This window comes from Sinocyclocheilus grahami, unplaced genomic scaffold (assembly GCF_001515645.1).
Source record: "Sinocyclocheilus grahami isolate Dianchi unplaced genomic scaffold, SAMN03320097.WGS_v1.1 scaffold116.1, whole genome shotgun sequence".
NCBI lineage: Eukaryota > Metazoa > Chordata > Actinopteri > Cypriniformes > Cyprinidae > Sinocyclocheilus > Sinocyclocheilus grahami.
Window position 1 is genome coordinate 2,330,260 of NW_015505295.1, and position 13,333 is coordinate 2,343,592.

At 37.8% G+C, this 13,333-nt stretch overlaps 3 protein-coding genes across 3 annotated transcripts in view; all 3 read right to left on the minus strand.

The window, feature by feature from the left end:
• The window catches only part of LOC107589494 (ankyrin repeat and IBR domain-containing protein 1-like), a 42,331-nt gene extending 38,710 nt beyond the window's left edge, over positions 1-3,621 (minus strand). The window contains exon 1 of the mRNA XM_016277942.1: positions 3,409-3,621. The gene's annotated coding sequence lies outside the window, so the exon portion shown is untranslated. The remainder of the gene's footprint in view (positions 1-3,408) is intronic.
• Positions 3,622-4,200: 579 nt separating this feature from the next.
• On the minus strand, positions 4,201-7,403 carry LOC107589496 (acyl-protein thioesterase 2-like). Its single transcript, XM_016277943.1, has 10 exons — positions 7,286-7,403; positions 7,008-7,100; positions 6,315-6,346; positions 6,159-6,224; positions 5,989-6,036; positions 5,348-5,418; positions 5,063-5,136; positions 4,868-4,969; positions 4,596-4,772; positions 4,201-4,215 (listed from the first exon to the last, which is right to left on the minus strand). Exons 1-10 carry the CDS (start codon positions 7,292-7,294, stop codon positions 4,201-4,203), a joined length of 687 nt encoding a protein of 228 aa, XP_016133429.1. The 5' UTR covers positions 7,295-7,403.
• Positions 7,404-9,241: 1,838 nt separating this feature from the next.
• The window catches only part of eloa (elongin A), an 11,892-nt gene continuing 7,800 nt past the window's right edge, over positions 9,242-13,333 (minus strand). The window contains exons 5-12 of the mRNA XM_016277887.1: positions 12,334-12,605; positions 12,135-12,246; positions 11,872-12,024; positions 11,504-11,601; positions 10,662-10,842; positions 10,362-10,488; positions 10,046-10,194; positions 9,242-9,861 (exon numbers count right to left, since the gene is read on the minus strand). Coding sequence (XP_016133373.1) covers positions 9,800-9,861; positions 10,046-10,194; positions 10,362-10,488; positions 10,662-10,842; positions 11,504-11,601; positions 11,872-12,024; positions 12,135-12,246; positions 12,334-12,605 — 1,154 coding nt within the window. The 3' untranslated portion in view covers positions 9,242-9,799. The remainder of the gene's footprint in view (positions 9,862-10,045; positions 10,195-10,361; positions 10,489-10,661; positions 10,843-11,503; positions 11,602-11,871; positions 12,025-12,134; positions 12,247-12,333; positions 12,606-13,333) is intronic.

Genomic DNA, 13,333 nt, shown 5'->3' on the forward strand with positions numbered 1-13,333 from the left:
GGCTTAATTGGGGCCATTGAAACAGTGCAACGAGACTTAGGATCGTATGAAAGTCTTGAGGAGCATTTTTTTAAAATATAACTTTTGAGTTTTTAGAAAGCTGTGTCATGTGCGAGACACTGCGAAAGATGCCAAGCATGATTGCAATGGTCAAACAAGTCCATCTAGCATAAGTTGACATATAAAAACAGTGGAAAAGCAACACAAACGTGCTCTGTGCTCTGCTTTGTAACATATTAAACCATAAATAATTATACAGTTCAGATTTGAATATATAACTCATACGCAGCAACTGTGCGAAAAATAAACAAGCTACTATCCAACTCGCATTACTATCTTATGGAAATCCCTAACGTAACAAAACCAGCCTGCTTCACAAAATGCTTATTTGCATATGACCACATTGTGCAAATAACAATCTTGCACGTGTCCTTATCTGATCTTATCGTTACCCTATTTTTCTAAACATTTACATCAGATAAAACGGCTGTGCCTCTTTTTGATAAAAAAAAAAATAGTATGAGTACACTAAAAAAAGAAACCTTTTCAAAAGGTTACATGACCTAAGGGATATATAACGTTTCATCAGCAAAATAATCCAGTATGCATCATGTCATGCTCTAATAAATCTGCTTGAGAGGGTTGTGGGAGAGTAGAGGGCGGCAGCAGGTGCACTGATCGGGCATGAGTGAGTGGGAGCTGGGCGTTCGACCCGGTTTTTTAGGTCATTCTGTCTGCTCTGTTGTTCTTTTCCACGTCATTTCACATCTCACTCGCATTCAACAAAAATGTCTGTGGAGTTACATCAGAAACAAACCACATTTTAGAACTCAGAAGGATCATTATAAACGCACTTTGGACTTGTGGTCGAACGGCTCATTTTCAGGTGGGACGCCTCAGAACAGATGAATTAAGAGCAGCACTTGGCAGGCACACAAAGAGAGGGAAACGTTTCTGTTCCACAAGCTTCCCCCACACTAGAGCTCAATCATTAAACATACTGTGTGTCCATTAATGGAAAAACTCCATTTGCATTTATTTTACAGGCAGTGGGCTACTTTCAAACAATGCAGGCTTTGTGTTAAAAGATGATCCTCAACTGCCGTTTTCACTTTTAACAATGTCTGAAACTCCAGGTTGATTAATTGCCATGGCAGACAAGAACAGCATACAGTAACCTGACATTTAAAGTTACAGTACCAAACCTTTACTATTATTTTTGGAAGACAAAATAAGAAATGTAAAGGACTGACAGTCTCAGATAATATTCCCCTTCATTGCACGGTTACGCTTTATATCAGGTGGCTTTAACTACTGTGTATATACTTATAATATACATACACGTTGGTTCATGGTTATTACATTTAAAGGACTCTCATTAAATTAACATTTGTAGTTACACTTAACGTTACCCCTAACCGTAATCCCAAAACTGTAACCCTTAATCTTAACCCTATCCTAACTCCTAAAAGCAATCCATACCTCAGACTTGTGGGGATTTTCCAGAACAACATGTAGATACATATCAAATCCATAGTCCAGTAGCATGAATATAATGTTAGTAGACAGTAGTTAAAGGGGTCATATGATGTTGCTAAAAAAAACATTTTTTTGTGTATTTGGTGTAATGAAAGGTGTTTATGCAGTTTTAGGTTAAAAAAACACATTATTTTCCACATACTGTACATTATTGTTTCTCCTCTATGCCCCGCCTTTATGAAACGCGTCGATTTTTACGAAGCTCATCGGTCTGAAAAGCGAGGTGTGCTGTGATTGGCCAGCTATCCAGTGCGTTGTGATTGGCCGAATACCTCAAGCGTGTGACGGAAATGTTACGCCCCTTACCATACTGTGAGGCTGTGTCCCGGAGCGACGAGACAAAAACATTAAAACCCATTATAAACGAGGCATTTGCTGCATCCAGTGGAGATATAATTATGGATTATAATGACTAATACCGTCTTTTTACACATTGCGTTGCATCGCGCCGCGTAAACATAAAACCATGTCTGCATTTGTGATCGGAGAAACGACAAACAACAAGCGCTATTCTACACTGCTCAAACTCACGTTTGAATCATCAGTGGCAAATCCTTTAAATATGAAAACGTACTTACAGTCTGTGAGTCAGCATTATTTGTCAGCATCATAGACTGTATAGGGTCAGCATGCGCACCGAAGGGGAAACAGGGGAACTGAATTCACTGGAACATCGCCATTGTAGTCTACTCTACCAGGATCAGGAAACAGTCCTCGTCCTCCATAAAATGCGCTGCACACATCTGAATACTTGGTTTGAGCTGTTCTGGAACAGTGTTGTAAATACAACTTAACCACAGATTTCTAGTCGTGTCCTCTTTTGGAAGATCAAACAAAGTAGTTTCGCTTTCACAACGAAACACACAGAGTCTTCTCGACATGGCGGCGGCAGCAACAATACTACAGCGAGAATCAAAGTTACGCCTTCTTTCTTTGCATGAACATTTGGGCGGCGTTATGCAAATCTTCCCACACAGTGAGGTAGACATGTGGGGGCGTGTTAGAACGAGGCGATTTAGGAGGGTGTGGACGAGTCTTAACTTTTATAAAGAATATCTCTTTGGGTTTGAGACTTCAGTCTTTGCAACTTAAGTGATCTTATCTATTCACGAACCGCTTGTAACACTCCAAAGAGAAAGGAAAACTTGAAATCGCATCATATGACCCTTTTAAGTGTGACCCACTGCATATTTAACAAAAGTGAATTGTGACATGGCTAACATGCTGCACAACATCTCCTTTTGTGTTCTTCAAAAGAAAGAAAGTCATGCGGGTTTGCAACAGCATGAGCGTGAGTAAACGATGACATAATCTTCTCTTTGAGTGAACTACTTTAACAATACACAAAAAGTCAACATGGTGACAAGCTAAACACATAAAACACATTACACACGTTGTTTACAGATTACTTAACGGTTTCAAAAAGAAAACAGTTACTTAATAATATTCTAACAGACACAAAAGATTGAGTTTCATGTAATCCATCACAATGCATGAAGATAAACGCTGCATACTAGTTCTGTGACTTGCTCATTTGTTTTCAGCGGTTTCTCTCTGTTAGCTAAATTTCTCATGAAGCATTTGCAACAATTCTCTAAGAATAAAACTGGGCTGATCGTTTAACATTCGCTTTGAACCTCTACCTGTAGTTTTTTAAGGATGTGTCGACAGCTAATCAGCATCATCAGTTCAGTTCATCAGTACCGGTCTATGACTGACAGACCCCTTGCATTAAAGCCATCTACCAACAAACGCATGTTTGATAAAGCAGAGCTTTAATTTTCCACACTCCTAAGCTGGTCAAGCGGAGATTTCGACACCAAGGCGTGTTGACATGAGCTACCAACACACAAACATTCACACACGTACCTCATCACTGATCTGGACGTATCCACTAAGCGTTGGCACAACAAATGGCCAGAACAAGCGGCTTGTCAAAAGCTTAGATCAGCATTGTTATCGGACGGCAGACCTTCGATCATGTCAGAGATTATGTAAAAAGAAATGATAAAGAACTGTATAATCATAGGGGTGGTGCTCGTGCCTGTGTTTGCTGGTCATGCTCTCATTTCATAGGACAATAATCTGCGTCTCCTTCGCGGTGTTAACGGTAGATGACAGACCGAGTCTAAGAGCCACTCACTGCCACCTACCGAGAAGTATGAGGCACAGTATAATATTATCTTATATCAAGCATAGACATAATGTCTATAATATCAAGGTCCACCCAGTATCTTGTACATTTGAAAACCTCATCATATACACTTACATGAGTCATATCAGTAGCGTTATAAATAATTTAATTTTATTAAAAAAAATTAAATAAACAATTATGGGAGTACACATCTGCAAAAATAAAAATCTGACATACATGCATAACTTAAAAGTAATAAATAAAAATAAATAACTTTTTAAAAATAAATATTTTTTTGTCCTGAATTTATTCTGTATTATTTGTCTTTCATTCCTTTCTGTATTTAATATATTTCCTTTATTAAATCTATTTTCTTTAGTAGCCTATTTTCTTTATTTTTAACTTTATTTTAGTCTATATTAATAATGCGTAATATTATTAGTAAAGCAATAATAAACCGTTTAAATGTTATGGGGTAGTAGGCCTATGTATATTTTGTTCACGTGAAACCCAGTCTGCATTTTTATTTACATCTCACAACTCTGTGAATACATGAATAACTTTAGATTATTCAAGCAAAAGAACATAACATTCAGCTTTGCCATCACAGGAATAATTACGTTTTAAAATAAATATAAACAGATAAGTTATTTTAAATTGTAAAAATATTTCACAATATTACTGTTTTTTTATCAAATAAATGCAGCCTTTATGAACATAATAAACTGTTTTCAAAAACGTCAAAAAGTAATGTAGTAATAAAAATTACTAATCAAAAGCAGACATATAGATAGGTCTAAAAGAATTAGGCTTTTTTTGTTGTTGTTATTTTGGGGGGGTCTGTGAAAGCGTGCATACTGAATTTGAACATGGTAAAACATGTCAAATTTAGGTTTCTGTGAGTGTAACAGATGAGTCTCACCTGAGGACAAGAGCTATGCATGAGACCCGGGTAGGTGCGGAAGGTGACATTCTGTGGGGAAACGATGTTCTTGAGCTTCTCTGCCGTCATGGCCCCGTACTGCGCCGGAATCATGGGATCCATCTCGCCATGACACTGCAGAATGGGAGTGTCCTTGTTTCCACTCCCACTTGCAGCCTAATGGATAAAAAAGTAGATCCATATTGACAAACATACCTATTTACATATATACATATTTATCCTCACACAAACTCACTGCTGACATTTTGTACCTGTGGGAAAGTCTTGTGAAGTGGAAGCCAACAACTAAGTCCGACAACACCCGCTAGTTGCTGCTGAGAGGTCAGAGCGGTGTAGAGAGAGAGAGCTCCACCCTGAAGAGTACAGACAGCAAAAGAGGAACTAAAAAGCACCTGCAGTGTCAGCCATTTGAGTGATAGTACTAACTTTCAAGATGGATCACTTACCTGAGAGAAGCCACCAAGAATGATACGATTGGATGGTATACCATTCTTTACCTCGTGATCGATGATGGCCTTTACTATTGAAGAAAAAGAGTGGTCTACACTTAGTGCCACATAATCAAATTTCAACATATAACAATATTCTCTGGCATGAAGTGCCTCATGAACGTGACGTGACATTTGATGACACAGACTAAGCAAATGTTTGGATGCTTGTTAGTGATGGGAAAGCTGTATTCAGGAAACTGTCCCAATGTGCACGTGTGTACAAAAAGAAATGTTGCTCACTGTTCTCTGCTGCTCTCTTAATCCCTGCTTCATCCTCTGGTGATTCTGGGCTTAAGCCTGTCAGATCAAACCTGAAAAGAAAAACATTATACAAGAATTAAGGGAGAAATCCAAGAGTCCAATAGTGAAAATGCTTTTATTTAGCATATTATTAATACAATTTTCCCATATAATATAATACATCAAAAGAACATTTATTTAAAAAAATATTTCATTACTGTCACGTTTAATCAATAATGCATCTTTACTGAATAAAAGTTTTAATTTCGTTCAAAAATCTTTCTGACTGAACAGTAGTGTATATTATATTAAATATTTGTTATAACTTAAGTATAACAATTTGAGTAACATGACAATTTAAAACTAAAATGAATTTCAGAATGTCTTAGTATTTTGTTTGTCCCTCTTTGCTTTGACCACAAGTATGTAACATCTGACCATGTGTACAAAGAGCCACTTGATTTGATTAATTACCAATAAGAGTACAGAATCTGAAAGGCTTCTTCATTTTACTTCATAAATTTTCTTTGTTTTACATTTATCAAAAACCTAGGCATTATTTATTCTCAAGTTTTAATTACCACTGCGCTTTTATGTTAATGTACTAAATTGTAATGTTATCTACAGCAGAGGAAACTTACCATGAGGGCATAGTCATCTTCATGTTGAGAGTTACAGGGATTCGGGGTCTAGAGTCAAAGTATGATAGGCTTATGGTCAATAAATGACAAAGTAAATCAAGTGACACTAACATTTTTGTATTGCATAACAATCAACACATCAAAAAAATATTTCACAGGTTTCCACTTACGCGTGTGGGCAGATGTATTTGATGTATGGCAGTCGAATAGACGTCATGGCATCAGCCCAGCCGTGTCTATAATAAGTAACACCACAGGGTTATTTCTACACCAGGCCAGGGGGTATTAAAAGATCCTGCAACAGGCAAGTAATAAACAGAACGTACCCTGTGTCGCCCAAGCCATGAAGGAAGATCACCTGCAAAGTTTACAGAATAATACAGATGTGAAACTTATCTCTGCAAAGCCCAAATGAGGCCAGATTTCCTGTCTGATGCTGACTTCGTGGTTATTTTATATGAAGATACTATCTCAATAGCAAACTTCAGCTTTCTATGAATCTATTCACCCTTTTCTTCCAATAAAAAAGGCAGCAGGCAGGCAGCCAGCCTATTTGAAGATTTGGACTGTAAATGTGAATCTGAGGAACAGTACAAGTTGTATGATGACTATTAAAAGAATGAACTTTGTCATCACTTAGTCGTTCAGCTTTCTATGAATCTATTCACCCTTTTCTTCCAATAAAAAAGGCAGCAGGCAGGCAGCCTATTTGAAGATTTGGACTGTAAATGTGAATCTGAGGAACAGTACAAGTTGTATGATGACTATTAAAAGAATGAACTTTGTCATCACTTAGTCGCCCTCATGACCTTAGTTAAGGCTTTAGTTAATATTTGAGAGACAAATTAAGATATTTTTAATGAAACCTGAGAGGTCTGTCTCTCTTTTAAAGTCTAGGTAACCAAAACTTCGAAGATCTAAGGTCATAGATTTGGTTTATTTGAAGGCTGGCCTGTGTAATGCTAATGAATAACTTGGAAAAGATTAGAATTTAGTTAATGATTCGACTGGTCTCTCACCACAGCCGTTTCCTTCTCCGTCCCAGGCACTGTCAAGGCTTCAGAGAGCAGGGGTACAGACATGTTGTTGCCACACATACAATGTGAGGAGTGCTTTTAGGAAAATACAAAGACAAAATGTTCAAATGCAATCAGTACAACAGGTTTATGCAAAATAAAAAGGCCCAGGCAATAAGTGTTGGATATTAATGATACGAACCAGACGATTTTTAGAAAGAAACGGTCAGCAGGCTGCAGAATGATTAACAAAAGTTGGTTTAATTACCAGTGTTACTTACTAGAGTCATTTCAACTAGCAATTCATGCCCATCTAAAGCTCAAATTGCTCTATTGCACCTGCAGAGCACCTAGACGTGAAAAAGAAAAAGCACTTTGAAAGGTAATGTAAAAATTACAGGGTGATTTAACCTACTGGATAAGCTCTGACGCTTATGTTAATCATACAGACAGAGGTTCATTTTCTGCTGGTGGCTGTGCGGGTCACAAGTTTGTACTTGCAGACATCTGCTTAATATGAGTTCTCAGAAAACGGTTTCTAAAGCAGCCTAAAATGAAAACCACGGGTCCCTGATTTCCTGGAATCACATGACAGCACTAAGAAATTGAATTTTGACAGCTGCAGGAGGCAAAACTCTCCAGTTTAATGGTTTCATTCGTCTTTGAGTGGCCTGGGTGACCGTATCACAAGTTTAAACCTTTAGTGTTTCAACACTTGAATTAACTCCACGTGCCAGTCTTGGTTTTATGGGTCAGTCTGCATTTAATACTGCACATGTTATCAAATACTTCTATCAAATCATCTGCATTCTCCACTAAATACCAGAACCCTCATGACCTTAGTTAAGGCTTTAGTTAATATTTGAGAGACAAATTAAGATATTTTTAATGAAACCTGAGAGGTCTGTCTCTCTTTTAAAGTCTAGGTAACCAAAACTTCGAAGATCTAAGGTCATAGATTTGGTTTATTTGAAGGCTGGCCTGTGTAATGCTAATGAATAACTTGGAAAAGATTAGAATTTAGTTAATGATTCGACTGGTCTCTCACCACAGCCGTTTCCTTCTCCGTCCCAGGCACTGTCAAGGCTTCAGAGAGCAGGGGTACAGACATGTTGTTGCCACACATACAATGTGAGGAGTGCTTTTAGGAAAATACAAAGACAAAATGTTCAAATGCAATCAGTACAACAGGTTTATGCAAAATAAAAAGGCCCAGGCAATAAGTGTTGGATATTAATGATACGAACCAGACGATTTTTAGAAAGAAACGGTCAGCAGGCTGCAGAATGATTAACAAAAGTTGGTTTAATTACCAGTGTTACTTACTAGAGTCATTTCAACTAGCAATTCATGCCCATCTAAAGCTCAAATTGCTCTATTGCACCTGCAGAGCACCTAGACGTGAAAAAGAAAAAGCACTTTGAAAGGTAATGTAAAAATTACAGGGTGATTTAACCTACTGGATAAGCTCTGACGCTTATGTTAATCATACAGACAGAGGTTCATTTTCTGCTGGTGGCTGTGCGGGTCACAAGTTTGTACTTGCAGACATCTGCTTAATATGAGTTCTCAGTTTCTTTTTACACAAATTACATGAATCCATCAATGTTACACACTTTGAGGACTCAATTAAAACACATTTTGTGGTTTTTAATGTCAGATTTTTTTACCTAAGGTAATAATGCAAAACAATATTAAATGAATGTATAAGACATTGTAAAAATGAGAACCTTCTGTGACATGCTAAAATCGTAGTTACACAGGTGGTAGAAGTGGGGAAGTACACAACACGCAAATACGAAACGTGGAACGTGATTGGACCACAAAAAACAAGGGAACCAATGAGGAGTAGTGTTTGGAGTCGCGTTCTTGTGACGCATTAACGTCTCGTTGATCGCTTCGCGTCATCGTAAATAAAGTGGAAAGAAAACAAGCTGTGCCATTGAAGTGATACAGTAAAATACATATTACGACATTATTTACTCGGTCTAATGTTGTTTTAAACCTGTATCATTATCTTTTTTAGCTTTAACACAAAGGTTAGATGTTTTTGGCATAATGACAGCCACCTTTTACTGTCTTTAGTGGTCCACTGACGAAAAGGAAGTCATACAAGTTGGGACAACACGAGACCGAGTAAAAAATGACATAATTTCCATTTTAGGTGATAGGACAGAGTAATAATGAAAAGCTGAAAATTAAAACATAACCACGATGTAAAACACCCATAAATATATACATAAATAAGAACATGGTGAGAGCAACACATGGATTTTATTAAAAATGTCCATAGAACACTTCATAAAATCTATTAAAACGACTTGATCTTTCATTCAAGGCAAGGTCCAGGACTGCCAGGTCCAAGATTTAAAATAAATATGGTGGTGTGGAAGTGTAAAATCCTTGAACTTTTTACATCTCATCTCTTTCTCCCTCTCACTCTCCAATAAAATCGTATACTTAGTCCCATGAAAATGCAATGATTACTGTAAGCAATTAAATAAACATAACAGAGTCTGGGTTTTGGTGTCACATGGTAATCTGTAGTGTACCACTTGTTTTCAGTGTTTGTAAAATGCTTACAACATGCTATGACATAATTGAGTGTGGATGGTTGTTGATGCAGATATTTTCTGTGATTGCGTCCAGTGAGCTGTACTGATAATATTAAAAAGCATAAAAAGATAAGAGGCGAGAGGGCATTGCACATTTCCTATGAAGCATTACAGCAAAAAAAAAATTCCTCTTCCAGTCGTTCTCTCTTCTATTACACACACACAAAAACATTTTTCCTTTTACCGTCGAGAAAATCTGTTCTTGAATGCCTTGATAGTCTTAGCCATCATTGGAGCAACTTCTGAAAAACAAAGAGCAGAAAAAGTGGTAAAACACATTCAAACAACCCGTTCAAGCATTTAAATGAGCAAATATTGGACATGAGCTTAATAACATTAACGGTGAATATACAATACATAAATATCTGTAAAATAAATATGTAAAGATAAACATTTAACAGCAACAACATTTCCTCTTAGACTCACTTTTGACCTGCGGTTTGTCTCTGGCACTGTGAGCACCAGCACTGCTGGGAGCAGAAGGGCGTGAGGAGGACTCAGGGGGGCTGCTAAAAGAAGACTGACCACCATCACTGGATTTGCTGTAAGCACTGTAGTTTGTTGCTGGTCTGATCCTGTATATGAAGAATTAGCATAATATTTCAATGGAGCTACAAAAAACTAAATAAAATCCTTCTCTTTTTTTGTTTGGAAGAAAAGCAGATTGTCAGCTAAAACGTCATGATAAAGATTCATCTACATGACTAATGATATCTTTGTGACTAATGCAGCATTCACTTACTTGGCAGATGGAGGAGCAGCGCTTGTGCTGGTAGAACCATTTTTAGTGCCAAACTTCTCCTGTCTACGGCGGACATCTCGCGGAGGCTTAGCGACAGAGTTGACAAAAGCCATTTTAACCTGCCGCCCTGTTAGAAGTGAACAATACAGAGAAAACACGGAGTTGTTATTATTGTGAACAGTTTACTTAATCCTCGCCTACATTTTTATTGCACTCACTGAGCTACAATGTTAACATTTTCTATGCAAAGATCTATGCAACAAGTTTGATCTAAGAGTATTGATTACTGCCTGTGTGTACCTTTAGGTTTCTTTGCATGGGCAGAGGTGATGTTCTCTGTGAGCTTGCGCAGACGCTCTTCCCTTTCTTCATGGAGCCGGAGATACAGCTCCCTCCAGGATTCATACTCTTGTCGAGGGTCATGTTTAAAATCCCGCTGGCAGTGTTTCATCCACAGATCATCTGACTCTTCTGTGAAATACTGAGTAGAGAGGCTTGAAATTAAAGATTAGTCCAAAAATAAGCCCTAATAAATCACCATGCAAAGTCCTAACCAGAAAACTTTGAATTCAGTGTTGTTCTTAAGATAAGTATTATGACTGAGAATGTAAAAAAAAAAGTTTGGGGTCTATAAGATTTTTTAAAATGTTTTTGGGAAAAAATATCTTATGCTAATCAAGCCTGCATTTATTTGATCAAAAATACAGTAACATTTTAAGAATATTGTGAAATCATTCTAATATGCTGATTTGGTGCTCAAGAAACATTTCTTATCAATGATGAAAACAGATTTTTGTGGAAACCATCATACCTTTTTCCTGGAGTCTTTGATGAATAGAAAGTACAAAAGAACAGCATTTATTTGAAATACTACAAATTTGAAACATTATTTGTCATCATTTGTAACATTACAAATGTCTTTACTGTCACTGTTGATCAACTGAATGCATCTTTGCTAAATCAAAGTATTCATTTCTTTAAAAAAATCTTACTGACCCACACGTTTGAACAGTAGTGTACATGGTTTCAAAACTGAATAGAATACATAAAAAAGACACAAGCAGTTTAGTAAGAGAACCAGATCAGAGATTAGATTAGAACTGTGAAATAAATCATCTGCATGTGACTGTTTTGACACATACTGGATTACATTGCTCAATCCGGTAAAGCTGCTCAGGAGTGCATCTCTCCAGAACTGGTTCCAGAATCTCGAATGGCACTCCACCCACTTCATCTATTGCTAAGAGAATGCAAGAAATACCAGTAAAAAGTTGATTCATTTCAGGTCAATTGGTGGTTAATACTTCAGCCAGCCTGAAACATCATGGCATCCTTTACAGATGTGATTTGAACATGGTGTCTTCACATTTCTCACATACATCAGACTGCGACTCTTGATTATATAGAGTTTAACTGACCCAGTAATAGCACATTAGGGCTAAAGACTATACTAAAACATTTAATCAATAATTACTATTATAACAAATGATCAGAGAATGAGAAAACTTACAATCTATATTGTTCTGTAGGACTCTGATGCACTGTTCATACAGAGACATCATTTTCGGCAAATACGAAGTCTTGGACCCAGAGTACACCACCATTTTAGAGTTCAGTCTTCGCCCTGCGTAGCCACCATCCTCTTCCTCATATGACAGTGGGACTGGTGGAGAAAAACATGAGTCCATGCAGAAAAAAATAATTGGGATTTATACACTTAAAGATTGTTTTTAATTCAGATTCTTTTAGGTTATAAAACCAAAAACCACATACCTTTGCGCCTCTGGGGGGACAGTGGTGTAAGATCAATGGAGGGCAGTGGTCTGTAGTTGGGCTGGATGGCTGGCAAAGGGATATCAGGCAGTGTGGGAACCACATCCACTACCTGGAGAAATAATGATTAGAAATCCTTTGACACATGGACAAAAGCTGGTTTCCCATCACTTAGTCTGAGAAACAAGTTCAGCCTCACCTTCCTGCGTTTCTCTGTAACAGGCGTGGTCATGGAGGAAGAGGATGGCTTTGAGTGTTTACTACTGGTCCCATTGGCTTTGCCAGATTTAGAGGAAGCAGAAGGAATCGAGGCAGGAGGCTGAGGGGGTCGCGAGGATTGCTTTTTCTTCTTTTTGCTTGGGGTCGGAGCATCGTATGTGAGAAAGGATTCGAAAGACATAGTTGGAGCCTCATATGGCTCCTCGTCCTCATCCACTGGCTCTGGAATTTCCCTCCTCTCCCTTGATTTTCCTTAAAGGCAAAGGAAATTCAAGTAAAACCATATAAAACTCAGTTTTAAAGGGTTAGTTCACCCAAAAATGAAAATTATGTCATTAATTACTCACCCTCATGCCGTTCCACACCCCTAAGACCTTCGTTCATCTTCAGAACACAAATTAAGATATTTCTGATCAAATCCGATGGCTCAGAGAGGCCTCCATTGACAGCAATGCCACCCAAACTCTCAAGATCCATAAAGGTACTAAAGACGTTGTTAAAACAGTCGACGTGACTACAGTGGTTCTACAATAATTTTATGAAGCGACGAGAAAAATTTTTTTGCACAAAAAAAAAATTCAACAAACTCTTCTCTTCTGTGTCATTCTCATACGTTGTTTACGTCCAGCGCTTCCAGGTTCTACGTCAGAACGCCGGCTCATTATTGGACGGCTCCTGCATCAGCATCACACGCATGCGTCGCGCTGCTCACATGTGCAGCTTTGGCCAATAATGAGCCAGCGTTCGGACGTGGAACACGGAAGCCTTCACTGTGCTTACTGTGTTAACCGCGTAAGGATAATGACAGGGAAGAAAAGAGATTGCTGAATAAAGTTATTATTTTGTTATTATTATGTTTTGTTTTTGCACACAAAAAGTATTCTCGTCGGTTCATAAAATTATTGTAGAACCACTGTAGTCACGTCGACTGTTTTAACGATGTCTTTAGTACCTTTATGGATCTTGAAAGTTTGGGTGGT